Source organism: Lolium perenne, chromosome 4 (assembly GCF_019359855.2).
Source record: "Lolium perenne isolate Kyuss_39 chromosome 4, Kyuss_2.0, whole genome shotgun sequence".
Lineage (NCBI taxonomy): Eukaryota > Viridiplantae > Streptophyta > Magnoliopsida > Poales > Poaceae > Lolium > Lolium perenne.
In genome coordinates, this window is record NC_067247.2 from 336,592,639 (window position 1) to 336,604,881 (window position 12,243).

General features: G+C 48.0%; 1 protein-coding gene across 1 annotated transcript; it reads right to left on the minus strand.

The window, feature by feature from the left end:
- Nucleotides 1-10,969: 10,969 nt before the first annotated feature.
- On the minus strand, nucleotides 10,970-11,930 carry LOC139830251 (B3 domain-containing protein Os03g0212300-like). Its single transcript, XM_071818260.1, has 2 exons — nucleotides 11,779-11,930; nucleotides 10,970-11,459 (listed from the first exon to the last, which is right to left on the minus strand). The coding sequence occupies exon 2, from the start codon at nucleotides 11,456-11,458 to the stop codon at nucleotides 10,970-10,972; it is 489 nt and encodes a 162-aa protein (XP_071674361.1). The 5' UTR covers nucleotide 11,459; nucleotides 11,779-11,930.
- Between the last annotated feature and the right edge of the window lie 313 nt (nucleotides 11,931-12,243).

Genomic DNA, 12,243 nt, shown 5'->3' on the forward strand with positions numbered 1-12,243 from the left:
ACTGGTTGACAGCAATAGAGGATGCAAAGGAGATAGTACGAACTTGCGAAGCGTGTCAGAGATTTGCTGCGAAACCCCACTCTCCGGCAGCAGAGCTGATGCCAATACCATTGTCCTGGCCCTTTGCTCAATGGGGCCTCGATATGGTAGGTAAATTACACAAGTCCTAGCCAGGAGGAAAGGAGTATATGCTCGTAGTTGTCGACAAATTCACAAAATGGATAGAAGCAAAGCCGATAAACTCACCAGACGGGGCATCTGCCGTTAAGTTCGTAAAAAGTATCGTCTTCAGATTTGGAGTGCCTCATAGCATCGTCACAGACAATGGTAGTAACTTCACATCCCATGAATTCAAAGATTACTGTGAGGAAGTGGGTATCAAGCTACACTTTGCGTCAGTTGCGCACCCGCAAACCAATGGCCAAGTCGAGAAAGCCAATGGCATCATCTGCAATGGCATCAAGAAGCGCTTATTAGCACCACTGGAGAAAGCTCGACACACCTGGCCAGAGGAGCTGCCCAGTGTGTTGTGGAGTATACGAACAACACCAAATACAGCGACACAAGAAACTCCATTCTTCTTGGTCCATGGAGCGGAAGCAGTACTACCAATCGAGATAGAACATGATTCTCCACGAGTCGTGGAGTATGATGAAGAAGTATCAAGAAAAGCACTAGAGGATGACGTCGATGCACTCGACGAAGCTCGAGATGAAGTACTCTCAAGGGTAACCAAATATCAGCAGGACTTGAAGAATTACCACAGCCGACGTTTACGACCAAGATCCTTTCAGGTGGGAGACCTAGTTCTTCGGCTCACGCAAAAAAGTCATGAAAAGCTCGAGTCACCATGGCTTGGCCCTTACATCGTCACAAAAGTAATCGGAGGAGGAGCATACAGGATAAAGGACAAGAAAACAGGGGTGGTCGAGCAAAACCCCTGGAACGTGGCGCAACTCAGGCGATTCTACGCCTAGAGTCGAAATATAGTCCTTGTAAAAATACAATGTACTGAAACGCCCGCGAGTTTTCAGACGCACTCTTTTCCTTTTTCGGGGCACCGAGTGGGGCCGGGAAAGGTTTTTAATGAGGCGGGCTCGCAGTGCTGCAATATAATAAAGATAGTTGAGATATATATTATTCTTCGACAGGCTCGAGGGCTTACGCCTCAGACTTGCAAATATTTCGCCTTGGTGTAAAAACACCTCGCAAAATAAACCAAGATACAAGATAGCAATCAACAAACAAGGCACGGGGGCTCGTACCCGCAAATATAGCATGCTCAATGTAATTTAGCCGCTTTGGTTTAAAAACCTCGTGCATACAATAAATAAATTCACCACCAAGACACTCAAGGTGGTAATGAAGAAAAATAATTTGTCGGCTTTACAATATAGAACATGTTTACAATATACAAGAGAATCCTGAGAAAAATGCAAAAGAAAAAATCAATTATGGCCTAGTATGTTATCTATGGTCATTCGATTTGAAGTACGAGTACTATGTTCCCCATAGTTGCCTTTCACGGAGAACTCGGAATCCATCCGAAGAAGATCATCCATCATATCTTCTGCAACAGGGGTCACATGATCATCAATTTTGCCGACATCCCTTTTCTTCTTCGCCATCTTAGCCAAGCACTTGGTAACAATTTGGCTCATATCAAACTTGGGATGGCAGATTTTGATCATCATCATAGCAAACCTGGCGCCAGCAGAGAGTTGCGCCCGAACAAATCCATGGATCTGAGGAGCATCACGAAATTTCTCCATCAAACCAAGAAGAGTATTGGGTGCCTCGTTCCGGGGAAACATCGTCTTGTAAACCAGAGACAAGGTTCTAGTACAGAAATCCAGGAAATCGCGAACTTGAGAGGCGCAGTCTTGAAACCTGACAATTTGTCGGGTCTGCTCCGGGGTAGCCCTGAACAGAGAACCATGGTCAAGAGAAAGGTTAACAAGGAGATTTGTCCTTGTGTTTACCCTCTCTTCTTTGGCAGCAGCATCAAGAAAGGAACCTATTAAGAAACGATCAAGGAATTTTACAAATATAGAGAAAGGACGCGGCAAGAAAACAGAAGAAGTCTTGATTTGGAAAAAAGCATACCCGACATATCTGCGCTGGCTTCATTCATCAGTTCAAGCATGAAATTCTCTCGGGTGTTTGCTTTTTCAGCTTCAGAAACGGCGTTTTCCTTGGCAGCCATAGCCTCTTGAACTTGTTGCAGTGCAATTTTTTCTGCTTCAGAAGCCTTGCAAGATTGTTCCATCATCACCAGTGTTTGCTTCTTCGCATACTGAAGTTGCTGTCGAAGTTCTTCCAAATCTTGCGATAAACTCGCACTCAAGGAATTTTCGCCAAGTTCAGTACCAACAAGAACTTTTCTTGAGCGAGAGGAAGTAGGCAAAATATCGGAAGGAGCAGGAGTTGGAGTATAGTTATCAAATATCAACTGAAATTAAAAAGAGGCGACATCAATCATCAAGCAAGATAGAATTCCATTGATTTTTCAGAATAATTACAAGACATTACAGTGGAGCTAGTGGGATAAGTGTCGCCAATAGCTACTTTGGCGACAGCATCAAAAGGAAGAAAGAAAAATAAAAAAAGGGGGAGGAAAGACAAGGTGGTCTACTAGACCTCCGGTTTTGATGAGCTTGGAGCCGGAGTTGGCTTACACCCAAGATATGCGAGGACCTTCTTCGAGTTTGGTTTTGCAGCCTTGATCAGCGACTGCCACCTTTTGGTCTCCATTTCTTGCGTGTCGCCAACTTTAGTCCAGTCGACAGTCTGCTGACTATCGGCAACCAAAACGATAGTACTTTCCACGCCAACCTTCAAACTTTCTTGGCGAAGTCTGAGCCCAAGGTTGTCGGGAGTGTTGAAGCACTTGGCGAGGGCAAGAAACGGCGCAGGTTGCTCTTTCTTCGGGAAGAAGTAAGGATAAAGTTGCGACAACCCCGCCTCAGCTTCGGCAAGGCCGTCGCGTGCCTCGTCTCCATGAATCTCAAGGAGAGAAAGCGCGTCAAGAAGAGGGTCATTTTCGGGATCCGTAAGCTCATACTCTTGACCTGTCTTTCCTGCCAAGATAAGTTTATTGATAAGCAAGCAAGATAGAAGAAGTTCAATGAAGTCAAAACAGTTCGGGCACTTACTGACAAAACGGCGGCTTTGCGACGCCAAGCGTTTAATAATCGCTTTCTCGCGAGCAGATTGTTCAGAAACGCGCTTGCTTAGAGAATTTTCCGCCTCATGAAGTCTCCTTCGAAGATCTTCGACGGAGGCGGCGTCGGCCTTGGCTTTCTCGGCATCCGCTTCAGCCTCCTTGCGAGCTTTGTCACTTTGCTCCAGTTTGCGAGCAAGTGTGTCAGTACGCTTTTCAGCTTCTACAAGATCGGCTGAAAAAAGCAGTCAACAATGATGATTGTTGCGACAAGAGTCAAGAGAAAGGGAATACAAATCAAGAAAAGATAGCAAGATGATACCTTTCAGCTAATTCGAAAGGTGACGGTACCCGACGAATTGGGTACCAAGATGGAAAAACTCCTTCATCAAAGGCTAGAGAGATCCAAAGAAAGAAAGGTCAAAACAGTACGGGAAAGGTTCGATGGCAACAAAAAAACGAGGTAGCAAACAAAAGAGTAATGAAAAAGCTTACGTCATTCAGTGAAGAAGTCGTGAAACCACCACTCAATTGGGTGGATTCTTCGACTGGTTCAATCCTGGCCCTCTTCGGTGAAGGGGCTCGGGGGCTAGCACGTGGAGTTGGATGCTCGATGTTATGTTGAGGAGGCGAAGTTTCCTCCACATCAGGCTGAGCATCTGATACAACTAAAGTACGTGACGTACTCGTTCGAGCAGCCACGTCAATAGGTGGATTTTCTTCCTCGTCATCACTGCAGTAAAACATCGACAATATAAGAAAATGGCGACAAGTATTTGGTAAGGTAAACGACAAAGGGTAGTAACTTACGAGCTGACGAGGGCATCCAGAAAAGGGTCGAAAGCTTTCTTCCCTTCGGAAGGACCAGCTTCTTCGGCTTGGGAGGTGCCGGAATCTTCGACTTCATTCCTCTTCCGTTTGTTCTTTGGAGAAACAGCAGGAGGAGGAGAAGGTACTGAGGTAGTGCCCTCAGATTCAGTCTCTTTTTCAGAGGATACCGCAGATTTTCGGGAAACTGCGGGTTCACTCTCAGGGCGAGAAGTACCCTGGTTGTCATCGGTGACAACGGCCCGTTCTTCGACTTCCCCACCTTCGGGAAGGGGAGGAAGAGAAACAAGATCTGGATGATTCTACAAAACAGAAAAATGTCGACAAGAAAGTTATACAAAGGATGTTAACAAGAACAAAAGAAGGAAGTCAATAAAAAAAAGAAGAGAAAAAGTTCACACGAGAAATTACCTCAGGGAGAGGGTTGGTGGCGCTATACGGCTTTACGCGGCAAGCCGAGGGAACAGGATCTTTCTTGTTGAGGGAGGAGATTTTGCGGACAAGCTTTTCTAAGTCTTTGACCGACAAATCCGCTGACAAGCGATCCACATCTTCGTCGCCAGCATACTTCCAGAGGGGATTTCTGCGAGCTTGCAGAGGCTGCACTCTAATCCTAAGGAAATACGCCGTGATTTGGATACCCGACAACTCTTGGCCGCGAGTATTTTGAAGCTCGTGGATGCGAGTCATCAGTGCCTCTGTCGCCGTTTTTTCTTCGGCGGTAGCCTCTGCATCCCAGGAACGGCGGCGACAGATTCTTTCGGCACCATCAAAAGGAGGAATATTGTCTTCAACAGACCCGTGGTTTTCCTCGTGGATGTATAGCCATTTTTTGCGCCACCCTTGAACTGAATCAGGGAATTTGACATCGAAGTACTCGACATCAGGGTGGACGCAAATAACGACGCCACCTATGTTATAGGCGACGTTGGCAGAGCCATTGTGGCGACAAAAGAAGAGACGCTTCCATAAAGCCCAGTTAGGCTGGACTCCAAGGAAGGACTCGCATAGGGTGATAAAGATTGAGATGTGGAGTATGGAGTTGGGGGTGAGATGATGGAGTTGCAATCCGTACATAAAAAGCAACCCTCGAAGAAAATTGTGAATAGGGGCAGAAAGGCCGCGGATGAGATGATCAACGAAACTAACCCGATACTCCATTGGAGGGGTTGGGTAGCTTTCTTCGCTGGGGAAGCGCAGTGCGTCTGGCTTCTTGCTGATCCCCAGTTTCTTCAGCAGGTTGATATCCTGGGAGGTGATTCTGCATCTCTCCCACTCCGCGCGTCCAAGATCCGCAGCAGCCATTGCGGATTCAGGGGTACTGTGCCTGGTGAGTCTGCGCGGTGGCATTAACAATGGCGAAGTAGCGCAGCGTAAGCGGGGCGGAGCTCAAGGAATTATGGGGCGCAAAGGAGGATTTGGGCAGATGAGAGCAGAGGAGCGGCGCGAGCGAAAGTGGAGAAGGAGGAAGATGATGATCTTAAATAAAGGTGTGTTGAATCGACGCACCGTTGGATGGAGAAATCGTGTGGTGGACAGGGAACTGATAATTGAAGGGTAAAAAGGTATTTTTACTTCAATGGATTAGAGTAGGCACTACAGTACGTGCGCCAGGAAAAGCGGAGGACGTGTGTCCCCCACTTGCACGACGTGTCAACGTGGTGGGAACTTTGGACCCACAAGGCAGAAACAGCAGTACTTGAGTTTCTTGGATACAAAGGTCATGGTTTTCATCAGTATTGAGGTCACTTTGACTAAGGGGGAAAAATCTCGACAAGTATGAAATAAGAAGATTGGCGGCAGCAAAGTTCATCAATTACTTCGGGAGCCTTTGATCAAATACAAGTTTTTGCCCAAATGCTCGGGGGCTACTTTGAAAAAAGTAAAATTCGAGTATGGCAATATAGAAATTGCGGGAGCCTATGATCAAACGCAAGCATTTGTTCATAGCCTCGGGGGCTACTCCCATCGGGAGCGCTGTTCGCGCACCCGATAGATAAAAAAGTTCGAGAAAGAATGACAATATAGTGACACGATGCAATAAAGTGTTGAGCCTACAACCAAGCACTAGTCCTTGGCTGTAGCCTCGGGGGCTACTCCCATCGGAAACGCTGTTCGCGTGCCCGATGAAATTATAAAAAAAAAGAGAAGAGAAAAAGAAGAAAAAATGAGCATATTTCGAGTTATAAAAATAACTCTACATATACTCCCATCGGGAGAGCAATATAAGTCATCCGTTGACTCAATAAAATGTGCTATTCCAATAGCCGAATAAGCACTCGACAATATATTCTCATAACGCCAAAGTTGCAAATAATTTCTGAATGCCGCAAAACTTTGCGAAGATAAGACCCCAGATCCGTTCTGTGCGGCGTGGCGCCGTCTCTGACGTTGGTTTGCTACTTTTTTCCGTATCAACAGATACGAAGAAAAATCCTAACGGACGCGTTAGGTACCCGATAAATATGACTGGGACTCGACAGAATGGTAAGACCTTAAGCGGCACCTGTCGAAGTTTACACCAGTATCCCGAGATCATGTCCAGGGACGTGATCTTGAAGTAGGTTTTTGCGGATTGCCACTAGAGCAGTTAACTAGTACCTGATCCGTCAGATGAACTAACCCCAACTACCATAATCCCTGTACAATATAGAAATTCATATGCAAAGGCATGTGATAAAGTTCAGAGTTATCGAATAAATATAAAAGTGGAGATTTTCCTTGACTCTACGATTCAAATAAAATCTCGGGGGCTACTGACATAGGCATCCCCAATGGGCCTGCCAAAGATGGTACCCGGGATTTATTCAAAGGCCCACGACCCGAAGGATAAGAAGATTCGGAAGCCCAAGATGATATTATGGAAAGATAGAGTTGTAATAGGAAGTGCAAATTGTAATCTTGCGGGACGGATCAGAAACCCTCCCGGACTTTATAAACTTGTGTATTACGAATCCCTCGGCTCCAACTTCTATATAAAGGGGGAGTCGAGGGACAAAGAGAGGATCGAATCATTGTTTTGACAAACCCTAGCTTTTACATCGTCGAGTACTTTTCGGCTGAAACCTTCGAGATCTACTTGCCCTCTACATCCAACGAAACCCTAGTCTACTACTTGTAGGCATTGACAAGTTGATACCTTGTCACCAGGGCATACCAGGAAGACCGGAGCCATGCAAGTCCAACTTGTTCATCGAAATGACGCCGAGCCTCACAACGCCGGCCGACGAGGTATGACCGCGCCCCTGCGTTTCCATTTTCATTTGACATTCCCCAGTGATGGCCAATGATCTGTAGGCGTACTTTGTGGAGGACGGCGACAAGTACATGCAGGTCGTGCTCAATGGCGCCAGCTTCATCCCGGATGAAGGCCCTACCATCACGCTAGCTCCGCGTTCCTTGATGGTCATCGTGACTGTCGCTGTGACCTCTCCTTCCATCTTGGTCATTATGGGTATGTTTAGTTTGAGCCCCAACTTGCCCCACCAAAAAATTGGCATGACCAATGCAAGGGCATGACCAAAATTTTGGCAAGTAGAAGTTGTTTGGTTTTCAGCCATCATGCTATCCAAAATTTTGGCAAAGATTGACCATGTTTGGTTTGCACAAAATGACTTCATATTTTTGTGCATACTAGTTCGTGAAATATTTTACACATATACTAACTAAAATTGAGAAAGTAGTTCATTAATAAGTATGATGCACTTAAAGAGAAAAAATCTTGTTTGCAAAAAATGAAGAGAAAAAGATCACCAAAAGAATGGCATGCAACGCTCGTCGGAGTACCTCGATTACTTAGTGCATACGTTTTGCTAATTACGGCCGGGCGATTAATTACAAGACAAAGCTAGTGAGGATCAAAACAGCCGATAGATGCCCCACATGCCTACATATACTTGCCCTGCCAAAGCTGAGTAGCAATTAAAAAAAGGGTAAAGTACATGGGACCTACCAAGGAAACGAGGGAAATTCGGCGATTTGCACAAAAATAACCCTTTTGTCAAACTATAGCACAGACTGACCCTCCGGTGAAACTATTTCACGGATCTAACCCTTTTGTGTGGCGCCCCCCTCACGGGCGCCACACATGCGCATGTGGCGCCCCTAGCCCTGGCGCCACACACCCATCCGACGTGGCCCGTCGACGCTGAGCTGGTGACCCCGATCCGACGTGGCAGCACGAGTGGCGCCGCTCTCGCCGGCGCCACACTTTGAAAGTGTGGCGCCCGTGGCAAGGGCGCCACACATTCACTTAAGTTTGGGCCGCGCGCGCCCCCAGCCCGACTCTTCTTCTTTCTCCTCCCTCTGTTCTTGTTCTCTTTTCAAAGGCGCCCGGTTTTCTCTCTCCCCCTCTCTCCCCCCCACCAAATCAACCACCAAATCATCAGATCTGTCCGTGGAGATTGTTCCCAACTCGTTGCTTGAGGTAATCTCCTCCATTTCCCCTCTTTTCATCCATTGATTTTGTGTATTTGCTCCAATGTATATGTGAAACCCTAGATGTGGATTTGGTTGATTTGAGGGTGGAGATGGATTTGGTTGGATGTTAGGGTTGTTGAAGTAGAAGAAATGGTAGTGTGCTAGTTTGTATGGGTAGATTATGTTGATTATGGTAACTAATGAACGCATGTGTGTATGTGTTCCCATTATGCTAGGGGGATGGAAAGAATTGTTCATGTTCATCATGTGGAGAAGGATGCTTTCTTGAAGGGAAACATAGAGCCGGACCCGGAAGAGGTTGACTTGGTGTTTGACGTTAGCCCTAGCTTTGCGGAGGTGGTAGCACAAGTTAGGGTTGAGTTGAATTGGAATGAGCCAAATGATGGTATTGAGCTAGAGGGAAGGCATAATGTGGGGTTTGGAATGCACACCCGTTGGAAGATAATGCGTATCAACTCGGAGCAACGTTGGTCCATTTACAAGGAGACGGTGGCCGGGTCACAAGATAAGGCTTTGGAGTTGTTTGCAAGCAAGACGGTTGAGGCTCGTATCGAGCTTGACCTTAACCGGCCCTCCTCCCCCGTTCGAGAGAGGACTCCTCCACCCATGAGCCAAGAAGAGGCCACCCAATCTCCCATTGTCCAATCTCCCATTGCCCAACAACCTCCGTTGGATAATGAGTATGATGAGCATGACGATGGTGATGATGGTTTCGAGATGAATTGCAACAATATCGGTGATTTGGATAAATATTGGAGGCAAGAGGAGATGGACCACTCCATTCCTTATTCCCGATGCTATGCGTCGGACTCGGATGATGATGGACCCGAAGAGGAGGTTGACGAGGATGGCTTCACGGCTAAGGAAGCCGAAAGAGCCGAGATCTTCAAGAAGGTAACCGGACGGGATATCCGGGTACCATTGTTCCAGGATCAAATCAACCTCGATGCCAACAAACGCCAAGCCAACAAGCTCCTAGCCAACAAGCTCCAAGCCAACCGCGTCAAACTCCTCCAAGCCAAACGCGTCAACCTCCTCCAAGCCAACAAGCTCCAAGTACACAAGCCCAACGGCAACAACCTCCTCCAAGCCAACAAGCTCCAAGCACACAAGCCCAACGCCAACAAGCTCCAAGCTCACAAGCCCAACGCCAACAAACCCCAAGCACACAAGCCCAACGGCAACAACCTCCAAGCACACAAGCCCAACGACAACAAGCTCCTACGCAACAAGCTCCAAGGCAACAAGCCTCAAGGCATCAACCACAATGGCGACAAGCTCCAAGGCAACAAAGGATTCACGTAGGGCTTAGTAGAGGTGGCCGTCGCGGTGCTAGTATGCTACGATACCTAGCGGGGCCTTATCCGTATGTGTCTCCAAGTTACTAATTGCATTGTACTTTGGTTTTTCATATTCCATGACTAACTTTGGTTTTTCAATTTGGTTTACAGGTATGGCAACTCAACCCACCAAGGGGAAGGGAGCATGGGAGGGCAATGAGAAGGAGGAGTCCGCTTGGGAGGAGGCGGTAAGGACGGTGCGGAAGAAGGAGAAGGAAGAACTAGAGAGGAAGAGGCGGGAGGAGATAGCTAAGAAGAAGGAGGAAGATGAGCGTATGCAAAAACAGTATGACGAATACATATTGTTCCACAAGAGGAGGAATGCCAAGCTGAAGGCCGAACGGGAGCGCGAGGCACGGATAAAATTCCTGAGGAGCTGCCAACTTGAGCAAATTGCGAGGGAGAGGGCCAATAGGATGCACCTAGAGGAGGTGGCTAGGGAGGCTGAACGCATCAAGGAGGAGAGAGCTCAAGCGGAAGCTGCGAAGACGGAGGAGCGCCACCACTTCTTCGATTCGGTCGTTCAGTTGGCTCGTGACTTAAGGGAGAAGGAAGAATTGGCTGAAGAAGCTAAGAAGAAGAAGGCAAGGGGGGAGGGAGCCTTTGCGACGCAGTGATGTCCCTTTGGCTATGTTCTTCTTGTCGAACCTTTATGTTGTGTGAACCTTGATCTTCTCGAACCTTCGTGTCGTTGAACCTTATTGTAATTGAAACCTTGATGTCGTCGAACCTTATTTGTCATTTGAACCATTATGCTGTGTCAATGTGTGGTACATATTCAGTGCAATCTTCTTGTTGACAGTTTTGCTAGTGTGGCGCCCGTGGCATCGGCGCCACACAAAGAGCCTCGCCAAAACGGCTAAGTCCCAGACGATTTGTCTTACAGTATGTTTTGGACAATTAGACATGCATGTGTGGCGCCGATGCCACGGGCGCCACACTATGCAATGTGGCGCCAGTGGGAAGGGCGCCACACATTGACATGTGTTAAAACCATGAAAAATCCTACCATATTCCAACAAAACTGTCATCATGTCAAAAGCTATGTCATACACACATCATATCAACAGCCATTTTGTACACACATCATGGACATAACATCATCATACCTAACACCGTAGCACATAGTTTGATACAATTTAAGATAGCATTCAAACAACACGAAGCAACGAAGATAGAGTTGACAACACTCGACGATCTAACTATTGGTGTCGGAGCCGGATTCGCCGGTGTGGGGGTAGTGCACACGGCAGGCCGTGTCGTCGAACACCTTGACGATCATCTCGCCGTCCCCCTCGTACAGGAAGGTGAGCTGGCAGCCGGGCTCGAGGTGGAGGTCACGGGCGAACTTGTCCCACCCCGTGTGCAGGTACATCTTGCCCTGCCCGTCGAACAGGACCTCCACGGACCAGCGGCAGAAGTTGCAGCTAGCCTCCCGTAGCTGCAAGTGCGCCGGCTCGTGGCCGTCGACGAACTCGGCGAACTTGTCCGGTAGCCGCTTGATGCCGAGTGGGTCGTTGTCGATGCGGAGGAGGAACTCGAAGCAGCGTTCCTCATGCGAAGACGAGGAGGATGCAGGTGACGGTGACCGTGGGGCCCTTGCTGCTCCACCGCGGCGGCCCCTTCCCCGGCCCGGGGGGCGCCCAGGACCGCGGCGGCCCCTTCCCCGTCCACCGGGACCGGCCATCCTACATGTTTGAAACCATATTACGATCCATTCCACTAACAAATATGAGTTACTCCATCACAAATACTAGGCATACATGTGGGTTCATACACATACATACACATACATACATAGAGTTCATATACATACATGTGAAATTTCATATGTAGATTTCTACAAATCTATGGTTCAAACACATGCATACATGAGGCTACCATCTCCAACACAAACAATACAATATAGAGTGCACAAAAGAAAAAAAAATTGTCTAGGGTTCATGTCCAAATCTAGCCCGATCTATGAAATTAGTGGATGAATGGAGAAGATTTGAAGGAGATTACCTTGACAAATGGATGGGGAACGATCTCCACGGACAGATCTGACGATTTGGTGGTGGATTTGGTGGGGGGAGAGGGAGGAGAGAGAGAACCGGGCTGGGGGGGGAGGGAGGAGAAGAGAAGAGAAAGAAAGAAAGAAGAAGGGTCGGGCTGGGGGCGCGCGCGCGGCCCAAACTTAAGTGAATGTGTGGCGCCCTTGCCACGGGCGCCACACTTTCAAAGTGGGGCGCCGGCTAGAGCGGCGCCACTCGTGCTGCCACGTCGGATCGGTATCACCAGCTCAGCGTCGACGGGCCACGTCGGATGGGTGTGTGGCGCCAGGGCCAGGGGCGCCACATGGGCATGTGTGGCGCCCGTGAGGGGGGCGCCACACAAAAGGGTTAGATCCGTAAAATAGTTTCGCCGGAGGGTCAGTCTGTGCTATAGTTTGACAAAAGGGTTATTTTTGTGCAAATCGCCGGGAAATTC